General features: G+C 45.3%; 1 protein-coding gene across 1 annotated transcript in view; it reads right to left on the bottom strand.

Annotated features, from left to right (window-relative positions):
• Positions 1-15,451, bottom strand: part of dicer1 (dicer 1, ribonuclease type III) — a 71,374-nt gene that overhangs the window by 42,178 nt on the left and 13,745 nt on the right. Inside the window, exons 8-12 of the mRNA XM_080783427.1 lie at positions 11,302-11,465; positions 9,748-9,919; positions 8,042-8,266; positions 7,450-7,757; positions 3,884-4,016 (exon numbers count right to left, since the gene is read on the bottom strand). Coding sequence (XP_080639553.1) covers positions 3,884-4,016; positions 7,450-7,757; positions 8,042-8,266; positions 9,748-9,919; positions 11,302-11,465 — 1,002 coding nt within the window. The remainder of the gene's footprint in view (positions 1-3,883; positions 4,017-7,449; positions 7,758-8,041; positions 8,267-9,747; positions 9,920-11,301; positions 11,466-15,451) is intronic.

Here is a 15,451-nt window from a genome sequence, read left to right as displayed (position 1 = left end):
ATTTTTACCCATTGAGACCATATTCTACAAAATGTCTTCAACATCCTGATAAGTTTTTTTGAAAAACACATCAGTGGTGCTCAAACTTTTTCATGTCAAGAAGCTTCCAGAATCCGACTATAAATGTGCCACGTCTCTGTGTGCGTGTGTGTGTGTGTGTGTGTGTGTGTGTGTGTGTGTGTGTGTGTGTGTGTGTGTGTGTGTGTTTGTGTGAGAACCGTTTGCCCCACCGACTCGGCGACTTCACATTCGACTACACATGCGTTCCACACCCCCACAGGGAGTGCAGTGCAGTGTATCGGGTCGGTATCGAGACCCATGGTTATCCCAGAACCACCACAAAAGGCTCTGGTCAGGCTCTGCCAGTGGGCCCTAATGATTAACCCATTTAGGACCGACGTCGATATTTTAAAATCCTAAAGCCTGACAGTTTTCTGAAATACCTCATGTTTCTGTATCAGTGGTGCTCAATATTTCATGTCAAGGACCCCAAAGAAATATATGTAATTGCCCGCCGACACCCATCTGAAAATATGTCGTTCCAGGGACCCTCCAGAAGCAAAGATTTGAGTTAAAACATTTGCTGTGAAAGAATATATATATATTCAATGATTTGCGCCACATTTTCACGATTAAAAAAAAAAGACCTCCAAGCTCGTAGCACGCCACTCGGTGCCGCACTATGAGCTTGTAGAGCTGCTATTTTTCACTAGCTAAATTATAACATAATAATGTTTAATACACACAAAGGGGTTCCCGCACAAAATGGGTTAAAGCACAGGGCCATACAGTCTAGCCATGATACAGTATATTGCAATACAACATGGCCATGACTCTGCATTACTGCTTTTAGCCCATTCTGAACGGGAACCCATTTTGGTGTTGGCATCATGTTATGCTTTAGCTATTGAAAAATAGCAGATCTACAAGCTCATAGCGCACCACCGAGTGGCGCGCTACGAGCTTGTAGGTCTTCTATTTTTGAAAAATCGAAGAACAACTGACATTTTTAGAATCTGATCTCGGGTCAGAATGGGTTAATCAGACCAGTGTGTTGTCCAGTGGAAACCTCGTATGAATCTGATCTCAGGTCAGAATGGGTTAGAACACGGCTGCCACCCACAATGCTAACCGAAAGAATGTCAGGGTCGCTAACCAAAACCCTGGAGTGACAGTGGGTTATCCTCAGAGAGAGAGAGACTTAACCCATTCTGACCTGAGATCAGATTCATACGAGGTTTCCACGGGACAACACACTGGTCTGATTAACCCATTCTGACCTGAGATCAGATTCTAAAAAAATGTAGTCGTTCTTCGATTTTTCCAAAAATAGCAGACCTACAAGCTCGTAGCGCGCCACTCGGTGGCGCGCTATGAGCTTGTAGATCTGCTGTTTTTCAATAGCTAAAGCATAACATGATGCTAAAACACCAGAATGGGTTCCCGTTCAGAATGGGTTAAAACTTCAATGCATTCCACCTCGACTGTGCCATGAGGGACAGTATTACAAGCCTTAGCCCATTCTGGGTGGGAACCCCTTTTGGTGTCAGCATTATGTTATACTTTAGCTATTGAAAAATAGCAAGCTCTACAAGCTCATAATAGCAGATCTACAATAGCAGATCTACAAGCTTGGTGGCGCGTAGATGACACAGAGCTTGTAGCTCTGCTATTTTTGAAAAAAATCGAAGAACGACTGACACAGAAACATACAGCTTTTTAGAATCTGATCTCAGGTCAAAATGGGTTAAAGACTGTTGTGTTTTCTTGTGCCCGAACGAAACATCTGAGAATTGTTGGGTCGACTTGCTTGTGAGCCAACATCAATAGCCGTTCCTTTCGCGTCTATAAATAGGAGGCACATGTTGCCGCGCTGCTGAGCCACAGGACAAGCCCATATCTTCACTTGGTTTGACTGCGGATGACATTTTTTCGACTGATTGGGGCTGGTGGCCGCTTTGAGAGGACTGGAGCCCGTCAAACGTTGTTTAGGCCGGCCACGAATCACAATTATATGACATATACTGTAAATGCTTGATCGCAATTACCGGTACTAGTAGCGATCGTCACAATTGTTTAGCAGAATTGTTAGAATCGTTCCACTCGTGTGTGTACATTTGTCTTCTTCATATTTAAAAAAATATATGTTTTGTTGCTGAAATCGGAAATTGAACTTGTAGATCTGATATTTCCAATGGAAATAAATAACATTTGGCCATAGCAAATTGAGCTTGTAGATCTGATATTTCCAATGGAAACAAATAGCATTTGGCCATAGCAAATTGAGCTTGTAGATCTGCTATTTCCAATGGAAATAAATAACATTTGGCCACAGCAAATTGAGCTTGTAGATCTGCTATTTCCAATGGAAACAAATAGCATTTGGCCATAGCAAATTGAGCTTGTAGATCTGCTATTTCCAATGGAAACAAATAACATTTGGCCACAGCAAATTGAGCTTGCAGATCTGCCTTTTCCAATGGAAAACAACATGTGATTTTATGTGCTATGGCCATTTTACCAAAGCCTAAAAGCCAAGCAGAAATGCAATCTTTATTCTTATGTGTCAATACTGTAAAAAAGAAAAACTAAAAGTTCATGGCCGTCAGTCCCTAGCAGTGTTGTTTTTGGCAGCAATTTTTGATTTTAGTTTAGTCAGTCTTTGGACTGAAACTTAATTTAGTTTTAGTCTAGTGACGCGTTGTAAGTTTGTAGATCTGCTATTTTCAGCATGCAACCAAGTGAAAAAATGACTTATACTGGATCTCTTGTCCACTAGTCCCTTCCGAACATTTTAGTCTCGTTTTTATTCGTTGATGAAATTGTCTTATTTTAGTCATCATAGCTTAGTTTTCATTTAGATTCCATTTATTTTTCGTCAGTGAGAAAGGTAGTCGACGAACATGTTTGGTCTTTGTTTTAGTCGACGAAATCAACACTGGTCCCTAGCGATGTTCACTCACTCACGTATTCACGCAAAAGCGAGTAAAGAAACGAGTGTTTGGGCCGTTAGTGACAAAGACGGAGACGAGCTCCACTCTCAGAAGGCACGCCTGATGCCCGACAGGCTGGCTTCAATGCAAATCTAATTGATTCATAATGTGTACTACCGGTACGTTGCAACGGGTACATACACAATAGTATACTGTTGTAAATGTTACACGCAAATGCAAAAACCTTTGAGCCTTTAAACCACATGAACTATATACCATTATATACACAATCTGCAAGCTCGCAACGCGACACGTTGTGAGCTCGCCTTGTAGATCAGCGATTTCCGCCGCAGGTTCATCTATTTTTGGCCGAATACTCGCCTGTCATGTGATCAGGTTTCAGGCAATCCAAAAAACGGCGCCCTCTTTTCCTTGAATTTGACGCCCATGTCAACGGTCTGTCTCGAGAGAGAGAGACTAGGATTCAGGAAACCTGAGGATCCTCTGGTTTAAAACCCATTCTGGGGCATTATGTTATACTTTAGCTATTGAAGAAACAGCAGATCACTTGTAGGTCTGCTAATCTTTGAGTACCGGTATTATATATATTCTTTCAGAGCAAATGTTTTTAAGTCAAATCTTTGCTTCTGGAAGGTCCCTGGAGGAACAACATATTTTCAGATGGGGGGGGTCGGCGGCCAATTAGATATAATTTCTGGCTATCCTTGATAGTTTGAAACCACTGACATAGAAACACAGGTTTTTTAGAAAACTGTCAGGATTTTAAGAAGACATTTTGTCGAATCGACCTCAGGTCAAAATGGGTTATGGGGGGGTCCCTCCCTGGCAGGTCTTTTCAAATGGGGGTGGTCCGATCCGCGGGGCTAATGAGCATCAATTTGGGGGGTCCTTGACATGTTTTGGGGAACCACTGGTCCGTATATACCAACCTCCTCTTGTTTCCTGAACTCCACCTCCATCTGTTTGTTGCGCGGCTGGTTCTTTCCAATGCTGTGGCCCGTGATGAAATTACTGCTGATGTAGGCCAGCTCCGGGTCCTGCTTCCCTGCCTCCTTGATTAGGCTGAGGACAGAAAAAACAATAAAATAAAAAGATTATATGACATGAAAAAGAGACAAGACAAAAGAGGCAGCATCGAGTTACATACAAGGCAACGCTAACGAATGTTCCAATAATGTCAAAGAAAATGCAACGAGACAGTTGAGTGAAAAGTCCAGAGAGAGGGAGAATTGTCTTGGACGAGTTTTGAGGTTGTGTTTTCGTTCCCCCGATCATCCCCAGGTCCAGAGAACGTCTCAGTCGGTCTCTCCAAGGCCGGCCAAGGACCTATCAGCACGGCCACATAAACAACTTGACGTTGCGTCTAACCCATTCTGGACGGGAACCCCCTTTTGGGTGTTTTAAACATCACGTTTAATATGCTTTAGCTGTTGAAAAATAGCAGATCTACAAGGTCGTAGCTTGTAGGTCTGCTATTTTTTGAAAAAGAATCACGAAAATGTGGCGCAAATATTTTAATATATATTCTTTGAGAGCGAACGTTTTTAACTCAAATCCTGGAACAACATATTTTCAGATGGGGTTCTGCGGCCGATTACATATATTTGTTGGGGGTTTTTGGGGGTCCTTGACATGAAAACGTTTGAGGTTTTTCAGAAAACTGTCAGGATTTAGAAGACATTTGTAGACATTTGTCCTTCGGGTCTAAAGGGGTTAACACGGCCAGACACACAGACACAGAGGATTGGCAGGATGGAAGACAGCTACGAGATTAAATGACATGCCTGAGGATATATAGGGCTATTTTGCTACTACTTAGTTACTTAGTACATACATGGAATCGCACTGACGGAGTCATGCGGCCACTTAACCGATAAACATAATAACTGTGTTAAATGAATATCCTGAAAAATGTCAAAATCTACAATATTGAAGTCCAGCTTTTGTTATGCCACATAATGGTGTCTCAACCACGGAGGTTGTGGGCTGTGGGCGATATTTGTCACTGCATGTGTAGCCTGGGGTCCACCTATGCTTTCTATGGCATAGGCAGCTCCCGGCAGGACCTGCCCGGGAGAATCTAGATGCAGCTGCGCGACTAATTCATTAGAGCGACAGAGAGAGAGAGGAGTGTGTGTGTGTGTGTGTGTGTGTGTGTGTGTGTGTGTGTGTGTGTGTGTGTGTGTGTTCATGTGTGCGTCAATTTAAAGGAGAATTCCATACTAAAAGGATTTCTTACCTTTGTTTGTAGATGTTACGTCCCCACCAAAGAGGTCCAGGTGTGCAAAAGCTCCTGATTGGCTATTTCCCCTACCATAAGCCCTAAATGAATTGCATTGAATGGGAATTGAATGGGGCTATGGGGTGTTGTGCTAATTCGCTTATTTCCATCGCTCAAAATTATTATTTCTTTGTATATATCCTCTCTTCATAATGTAAATAATATCCCAAGCGGCACACTTTACTACTTCTTTCGATGGAAATAAGCGAACTAGCATAACACCCCATTCAATTCCCATTCAATTCAATGCAATTCATTGGTAGGGAAAATAGCCAATAAGGAGTTTTTGCACAAAAAAACACCTGGACCTCTTTGGTGGGGACGCAACGACTACAAAGAAAGGTAAGAAAGATAAGAAAGCATTCTAGCATGGAATTCTCCTTTAACAAAGGTGCAGACGATCAGAAATCAGCAGAGAGTGATCGACGTTTGCGTTACTACTCTATGCCGTATTGAAGTGGACTCGGACCCAGACTTTTTTTTCCTTCTCCCTGGAAATAAAAACGTCTGGGTTTTTCCGAGGCTACTGCATGTCTTCCTGCAGGCTGGGGGCGGGGCAGCGGCGCCCGTCAACAGGGAGCGTTGGGAAGGTTGGAGGATCACAGGACGAATGTCCTCACCGCTCCTCACTGGCAGGTGAGCCAGGAGGATACACACAAAAAAGTGTTTTTGGCAGCTTTTAGTCAACTAAAATGTGTTTTGTCGGGCCTTGATGCCGTCATAGAGGGTGAGTTTACACTTGCTGAAAATAGCAGATCTACAAGCTCACAGTGGAACAGCTATTCTCAGCATGAAACCAAGTGTAAAATGACTAGTCTTTTATTTATTACTATAGATCTCTTGTCTACTAGTCCCTTCCTGACATTTTAGTTTTCATAGCTTAGTCATCGTAGCTTAGTTTTCATGTAGTTTCCATTTAAGTTTTCCCTCAGTGAAAAAAAAATGTAGTCGGACATTTTTCGGTCTTAGTTTTAGTCACTGGGGAGGAATCAACTGGCTTTGACGACTAAATTGGGGAGGAAAGGAGGTAACAACAAAGTGGCCTGGTTGCAACCTAAACTGACAGGCAAGTGGGAACGGTTCCCACAGTGTGGCAACGACGCCATCTGCAGGGCACGAGTGGTTATTGAATGGTCTGATGAGGCCGATTTGGCTTCTCAAACAAGCCACAAGACAGGCGCTGTGGCACAGGGCTTTGAATGATTGATTGATTGAAGTATGTATTAACAGTTTGCAGAATTACAGTACATTTCAAGCACAACTCAAATAGAAAAAACAGTTAACTTGTGAGTGGACGACCCCATAAGGCATTACACTTTGTTTACAAGAGGGTCCACCTTGTTCAATTCATCAAAACATTTAGAGACGTACAAATAGACACTGCCAAAGAACAGAGCAGGAATTCACCATAAAGGAGGTAAAAAGAAAGATACAGTGAGGGGGGGAAAGGGGTGGGTGGGGGGGAAGCGATTTTGAATTGCAGCCGTCCGTATAGGTGCCCTTTGAGAGCGGTTTTGAAGGAGTCAAGGGATTCGCATGTCTTAATGACTGTTGGTAGGGCGTTCCACATTTTGGTGGCATAGGAGCGAAAATAATTTAGTCCCTTGTTTGTGCCGAATCTGGGTTGCACATGGTTTGTTGAACCTTTTCATGTCAAGGACCCCCAGAATTATCTGTAATTGGCCGCCGACCCCCATCTGAAAATATGGTGTTCCAGGGACCCCCCGGGTAGCAAAGATTTGAGTTAAAAACTCTGAAAGAATATATATTCAAAGGTTGGCGCCACACTGTCGCGATTAAAACATATATAGCAGACCTACAAGCTCATAGCGCTGCACTCAGTGCCGTGCTACGAGCTTGTAGATCTGCTATTTTTTCCAATAGCTAAAAAGTATAACATAATACTTAACCCATTTTGGGCAGGAACCCCTTTTGGTGTTAGCATTATGCTATGCTTTAGCTATTGAAAAATAGCAGATCTACAAGCTCATAGCGCGCCACCGAGTGGCGCGCTACGAGCTTGTAGGTCTGCTATTTTTTTAAAATCGAAGAACAACTGACATTTTTAGAATCTGATCTCAGGTCAGAATGGGTTAATCAGACCAGTTGTGTGTCCAGTGGAAACCTCGTATGAATCTGATCTCAGGTCAGAATGGGTTAAAAAACACCAAAATGTGTTAAAAACCAGGGGGAGGAGCCAGCCAGCCGCCTTACCGGTTGAGGACGACGGCCGTGTAGCGGCGCTCCACGAAGATGATGCCGCACAGGATGTTGGTGAAGGGCGAGGGGAAGTTGGCCTCTCCGCCGGCGCCGCCCCCGCCGCCCCCCCTCTCCTTGGCCCCCTCCGGCCCCCCTCCTCCCCCCCCTCCCCCGCCGCCCCCCTCCTCGTCCTCGTCCTCGTCCTCAGAGTCGCTCCAGGAGACGTAGTTGTCCTGGTTGCGGTTGTTGTACCACTCCACGCTCTCAAACTGCTGCCGCTCGAACGGCTTGTACTCGTGGAGGATCTCCAGGAGACGCAGCACCTGGGGGGGGACAGAAAGTCGTCGATTAACCCCCAGAATTATCCGTATTTGGCCGCAGACCCCCCATCTGAAAATACTCTGAAAAGAATATATACGGTATTCAAAGATTTGCGCCACATTTTCACAATGTTCCAAAAATCGCAGATCTAGCTTTCTGTCCCCACACTTTGTCCGCACACGTCTACTACCCGTAGGAAGTCTGGGGGTTGTCTTAGAGAGAGGCGGGGGAGAAGTGCTCCTCACAGAGCACGTGCACCTTGTACTGTACTGTACTGTAACCTTACCTTTGGCGTGACGAAGCGCAGGTCGAGGGAAGCGGGGCTGAAGTGCTCCTCACAGAGCGCGTGGACCTTGCGTAGCGCCGTGTCGGTGAGCAGCAGGAACTTGCGGTGCAGCTCCTCCTGCTCGTGCTTCACGTACTTCTGCAGCTCGCGGACCATGATGCCCGCCGCCTTGTCGGCGCACCACGGGCCCAGAACCTGCAGAACCGCCCGGCAGTCGCACAGGACCTGAGGGGGAGGAGGGGAGGAGGCTTAACACATTTAGGAATGCCTTTTTTTAACACATTTAGGAATGCCTTTTTTAAATGATTTTTTTTCTAGAAAAACCTCATGTTTCTATATCAGTGGTTCTCAATATTCTATGTCAAAGGACCCCAAAAAATATATGTAATATACCCCCCCCCCATCTGAAAATATGTTGTTCCAGGGACCCCTCCCCCCCAGAAGCAAAGGTTTGAGTTAAAACTGAAACTCTGAAAGAATATATATATTCAAATTTATTTGAGGCACATTTTCATGATTTTTCATAGCGCGGCACTCGGTATAGTATTGATTTCAGATGTTAGGATTCCAAACCCGCTTTAAGTACTTCATGACTAGTATTAAATGACAAGTACTTAATGACTAGTATCTTTTTGTGTCCAATGTAGTTATGATAACGGTTCATAAAAGTTAACATAACTAACTTATAATTAACATAACTCTAACCTGTTTGGATATGAAGGTGGGGGTCTCTAACCTGTTTGGATATGAAGGTGGGGGTCTCTAACCTGTTTGGATATGAAGGTGGGGTCTCTAACCTGTTTGGATATGAAGGTGGGGGTCTCTAACCTGTTTGGATATGAAGGTGGGGTCTCTAACCTGTTTGGATATGAAGGTGGGGTCTCTAACCTGTTTGGATATGAAGGTGGGGGTCTCTAACCTGTTTGGATATGAAGGTGGGGGTCTCTAACCTGTTTGGATATGAAGGTGGGGGTCTCTAACCTGTTTGGATATGAAGGTGGGGTCCCTAACCTGTTTGGATATGAAGGTGGGGTCTCTAACCTGTTTGGATATGAAGGTGGGGTCTCTAACCTGTTTGGATATGAAGGTGGGGTCTCTAACCTGTTTGGATATGAAGGTGGGGTCCCTAACCTGTTTGGATATGAAGGTGGGGTCCCTAACCTGTTTGGATATGAAGGTGGGGGTCTCTAACCTGTTTGGATATGAAGGTGGGGGTCTCTAACCTGTTTGGATATGAAGGTGGGGGTCTCTAACCTGTTTGGATATGAAGGTGGGGTCCCTAACCTGTTTGGATATGAAGGTGGGGTCTCTAACCTGTTTGGATATGAAGGTGGGGTCTCTAACCTGTTTGGATATGAAGGTGGGGTCTCTAACCTGTTTGGATATGAAGGTGGGGTCTCTAACCTGTTTGGATATGAAGGTGGGGTCCCTAACCTGTTTGGATATGAAGGTGGGGTCCCTAACCTGTTTGGATATGAAGGTGGGGTCCCTAACCTGTTTGGATATGAAGGTGGGGTCTCTAACCTGTTTGGATATGAAGGTGGGGTCCCTAACCTGTTTGGATATGAAGGTGGGGTCCCTAACCTGTTTGGATATGAAGGTGGGGTCCCTAACCTGTTTGGATATGAAGGTGGGGTCCCTAACCTGTTTGGATATGAAGGTGGGGGTCTCTAACCTGTTTGGATATGAAGGTGGGGGTCTCTAACCTGTTTGGATATGAAGGTGGGGTCCCGGTCCTCCCGGGCGGTGGCAGACACGTTGCAGTCGTTGAGGAAGTGGATGGCCTCGTCCAGCTCTGCCAGGAGGTGCTTGGAGAGGCCGCTCTTGTCTGCGTAGACGCCGCAGTCCAACACCACCTCTCTGGGCTGAGAGGCGTACCTGCAGGGTGACAGTAAACACTTTAATGAATACCCCTCACGGAAAAGAGCTATTGTAAATTCTAAACCCGACCTCAGTAAAACTATGCCTAAGCCGAACCTCAGTAAAACTATGCCTAAACCAAACCTCAGTAAAACTATGCCTAAAACAAACCTCAGTAAAACTATGCCTAAACCAAACCTCAGTAAAACTATGCCTAAGACAAACCTCAGTAAAAAAATGCCTAAACCAAACCTCAGTAAAACTATGCCTAAGCCGAACCTCAGTAAAACTATGCCTAAACCAAACCTCAGTAAAACTATGCCTAAACCAAACCTCAGTAAAACTATGCCTAAACCAAACCTCAGTAAAACTATGCCTAAACCAAACCTCAGTAAAACTATGCCTAAGCCGAACCTCAGTAAAACTATGCCTAAACCAAACCTCAGTAAAACTATGCCTAAACCAAACCTCAGTAAAACTATGCCTAAACCGAACCTCAGTAAAACTATGCCTAAGACAAACCTCAGTAAAACTATGCCTAAACCAAACCTCAGTAAAACTATGCCTAAGACAAACCTCAGTAAAACTATGCCTAAACCAAACCTCAGTAAAACTATGCCTAAGACAAACCTCAGTAAAACAATTGCCTAAACCAAACCTCAGTAAAACTATGCCTAAACCAAACCTCAGTAAAACTATGCCTAAACCAAACCTCAGTAAAACTATGCCTAAGCCGAACCTCAGTAAAACTATGCCTAAACCGAACCTCAGTAAAACTATGCCTAAGCCGAACCTCAGTAAAACTATGCCTAAACCAAACCTCAGTAAAACTATGCCTAAACCAAACCTCAGTAAAACTATGCCTAAACCAAACCTCAGTAAAACTATGCCTAAACCAAACCTCAGTAAAACTATGCCTAAGCCGAACCTCAGTAAAACTATGCCTAAACCAAACCTCAGTAAAACTATGCCTAAACCAAACCTCAGTAAAACTATGCCTAAACCAAACCTCAGTAAAACTATGCCTAAACCAAACCTCAGTAAAACTATGCCTAAGCCGAACCTCAGTAAAACTATGCCTAAACCAAACCTCAGTAAAACTATGTATTTTTCAAAGAATAGCAAACCTACAAGCTCGTAGTGCGGCACTCAGTGCCGCACTACGAGCTTGTAGATCTGCTATTTTTCAAAAGCTAAAGTATAACAGGATGCCAATGGGTTAAAGGCCGGTGTGTGGCGGGCCTACCGGTCCAGGATCACCAGGTCAGTATAACTAATGGGCTAAAGGCGGGCCTACCGGTCCAGAACCACCAGGTCAGTATAACTAATGGGCTAAAGGCGGGCCTACCGGTCCAGAACCACCAGGTCAGTATAACTAATGGGCTAAAGGCGGGTCCTACCGGTCCAGAACCACCAGGTCCGTGGCCGTCTCTGCGTTGCTCCTCAGGATGCGCTCCAGGTTCAGGATCTTCTGCTCCAGCTCCGACGGGTCACACTTCCCGTTCAGGATGGAGGCGGTGAGGCCCAGGATACGAGGAGGGCTCTGGGAGGAGCCCTCGCACAGCTGGGGAGGGGAGGGGAGGGGAGGGGGGGAGACGGAGAGAGAGAAGGGGAGGGGGACACAGAGGTTGTTAGGTGGGTGTGAGATGGAGGGTGACTGATTTAAGCATTCACACCTGGCCCGAGTCAAACTAGAACTGGACTCAGAGCTGGGTGTGGCTCAAGGGGCCAGCTATGCACTCCAATGTTGAAGCGCTGGGCCCTAGTGGTAAGAGGAAGGACTGCAGGCGGACCCGTGGATTCTTGACGAGGAAACCCCGTGCAACCGAGCGCCCAATGTAAAGCCCAGGTGCACTCTGGGTGCACTTCCGCATTTGGACACCAAAATTTGGTGTCCAAATGCGGAAGTGAAATGCTGAATCAGCGAAAAGACGGTACTTCCGGCAGCCTTCCGGGTGCTTCAAAATGCCACTGAGCAACTTCCACTGACATGAATAGCGGAGGGGGCGGAGTTTCGCGCTAGTTTAGTCTCTATCATTTTAATACTCTATGGTGTGGCTGCGCACATGTTGTGCATCATGGACTTGATCAATGCACTACACAGGATAAATCAGTCACCTCCACAAACACTCGAGAGATAGCCTCTGTCCGGACAGTGGAGAGATCGCCTCTGCTGTGTAATGTGATATTATTGTGTATAAATTCCCTGCATATGAAGGAATAAAAAGACAAACTTAAGGAAGCTGCCCTGTGTTGTGTCCTTCCTTGCCCTGGTAGTGACTACTCTGTCACAGTGGGTTATTAACCTGTGTTGTGTCCTTCCTTGCCCTGGTAGTGACTACTCTGTCACAGTGGGTTATTAACCGATTAGCTGGCTTTGGTGGAAATATACCGTAATTTATAATCCAAATGTTGTCTGCTTTCGGCGGAATTCTCCGTCAGTTAACACAATCATTCTCGGGATTCCTTCAAAATAGGAGCTCTGCTGGGGTGCTTTTACTCTACTACAAATTGACACTAATTAGCTTTGCGAACCCCTATCTGAAAAGATATGCCAGGGACCCCCATAAGAGAAGATTTTTACGGCTCTAGCAGTGATTCTCAACCCGTTTAATTTCAAGGACCCCCAGTTTGACATGCATTAGGCTACGGACCCACATTTAATGGCATTTCCATCTCTGGGGCCCCCAATTTATATTGGAAAATCAATGTCGGTTCCATTTGTACACTCAGAGTTACATACCCATAAGGGTCCATTTGTAAAAAATGTTCTGGGGACCCCCTGGAACTCCCTCAAGGACCCCTAGGGGGTCCCCGGACCCAACTTTGGAAACCACTGAAATAAACAACTACTGTACTACATTGGATCCAGAGGAACACAGGTTATTCTTTTCTCCTCCATTTACTGAAGCGTTTTGTCCGAGCAGACTTTATGCGGACCAAAAAGGGGGGAAAAAGGGAACACCCGCACTCAACAAAATAAGTTTAAATGCTTAGCAGCAGCAGTCAAACAAACAATCGCGTTTGTTTTCGGCCCCTCTGGCCTTCGTCAGGCGTGTGTTTGTGTTTGTGAGAACGGATGTTCCATTAAATCACAGAGGGCTGCGGCGGGGCCGAGTATCAAGGATATATCATCACGTGTCATGAAACACAAAATAAACAACGCAATCAGACGCGAGCGGCCTTCTGATGCAGCTCATGTTTGGACTCAGGAACACTGGGTGTGTTTGACGAGTATGAGGGATATAAAGTACAGCAGCCATGTGTTCCTAAAAATAGAATGATTGGGTATTGGGTATAAGACTGACGTTATGTATCTTTCTTTCAGGACCTTTCACTGCTTCGTCTCAACCATTACTCAATGGCTCTGGTCTCAGCCACCGCGGTAGATATTTTGACATTCCGTTTTTTTTTTTGCCACTACTGTTGGAGGCAGCCATAAACTACACAGGTTCATCTCTACTGTTGGAGCAGCCATAAACAACACAGGTTCATCTCAACTGTTGGAGCAGCCATAAACTACACAGGTTCATCTCTACTGTTGGAGCAGCCATAAACTACACAGGTTCATCTCTACTGTTGGAGCAGCCATAAACTACACAGGTTCATCTCTACTGTTGGAGCAGCCATAAACAACACAGGTTCATCTCAACTGTTGGAGCAGCCATAAACTACACAGGTTCATCTCTACTGTTGGAGCAGCCATAAACTACACAGGTTCATCTCTACTGTTGGAGCAGCCATAAACTACACAGGTTCATCTCTACTGTTGGAGCAGCCATAAACTACACAGGTTCATCTCTACTGTTGGAGCAGCCATAAACTACACAGGTTCATCTCTACTGTTGGAGCAGCCATAAACTACACAGGTTCATCTCTACTGTTGGAGCAGCCATAAACTACAATGGTTCATCTCTACTGTTGGAGCAGCCATAAACTACACAGGTTCATCTCTACTGTTGGAGCAGCCATAAACTACACAGGTTCATCTCTACTGTTGGAGCAGCCATAAACTACACAGGTTCATCTCTACTGTTGGAGCAGCCATAAACAACACAGGTTCATCTCTACTGTTGGAGCAGCCATAAACTACACAGGTTCATCTCAACTGTTGGAGCAGCCATAAACAACACAGGTTCATCCCGATGTTCTGGAGCATCTTTGTAATGTTAGTGTTTAGTAAAAAGCAGGTAAAAGAGTAACGTTTCAGGCAAGACTATAACATCAGTCACTTCTGACACAGATATTTTGACATTCCGGTTTTTTTTTGCCACTACTGTTGGAGGCAGCCATAAACTACACAGGTTCATCTCTACTGTTGGAGCAGCCATAAACAACACAGGTTCATCTCAACTGTTGGAGCAGCCATAAACTACACAGGTTCATCTCTACTGTTGGAGCAGCCATAAACTACACAGGTTCATCTCTACTGTTGGAGCAGCCATAAACTACACAGGTTCATCTCTACTGTTGGAGCAGCCATAAACTACACAGGTTCATCTCTACTGTTGGAGCAGCCATAAACTACACAGGTTCATCTCTACTGTTGGAGCAGCCATAAACAACACAGGTTCATCTCTACTGTTGGAGCAGCCATAAACTACACAGGTTCATCTCTACTGTTGGAGCAGCCATAAACTACACAGGTTCATCTCTACTGTTGGAGCAGCCATAAACAACACAGGTTCATCTCTACTGTTGGAGCAGCCATAAACTACAAAGGTTCATCTCTACTGTTGGAGCAGCCATAAACTACACAGGTTCATCTCTACTGTTGGAGCAGCCATAAACAACACAGGTTCATCTCTACTGTTGGAGCAGCCATAAACTACACAGGTTCATCTCAACTGTTGGAGCAGCCATAAACAACACAGGTTCATCCCGATGTTCTGGAGCATCTTTGTAATGTTAGTGTTTAGTAAAAAGCAGGTAAAAGAGTAACGTTTCAGGCAAGACTATAACATCAGTCACTTTTCCATTCACTGTAGTAGAAGCTTGGTGCGGGGAAACCGTCTCCGCCTACAGGAAATACGCAGGCTGCGACCATGAGACCCGTTATGAAATCGGTCAATAGGTTTTGTCAGTCGAAAAAAGGTAGTCGACGAACATTTTTCGTCTCAGGTTTTGGTCGACAAAATCACAACACAGAGTGACACGAACCTTGTCACGAACCACCGTCGACACACACACACACACACACACACACACACACACACACTCACCTTCATGATGTCCCGGTATGGGTGGTCTGTGATGGCCAGGGGGGGGACTCACCTTCATGATGTCCCGGTATGGGTGGTCTGTGATGGCCAGGGGGGGACTCACCTTCATGATGTCCCGGTATGAGTGGTCTGTGATGGCCAGGGGGGGGACTCACCTTCATGATGTCCCGGTATGGGTGGTCTGTGATGGCCAGGGGGGGGACTCACCTTCATGATGTCCCGGTATGGGTGGTCTGTGATGGCCAGGGGGGGACTCACCTTCATGATGTCCCGGTATGAGTGGTCTGTGATGGCCAGGGGGGGGACTCACCTTCATGATGTCCCGGTA

This window comes from Protomyctophum bolini, assembly GCF_963924005.1.
Source record: "Protomyctophum bolini genome assembly, chromosome: 15".
NCBI classification, from domain to species: domain Eukaryota; kingdom Metazoa; phylum Chordata; class Actinopteri; order Myctophiformes; family Myctophidae; genus Protomyctophum; species Protomyctophum bolini.
This window is presented reverse-complemented; position numbering and strand designations above follow the sequence as displayed.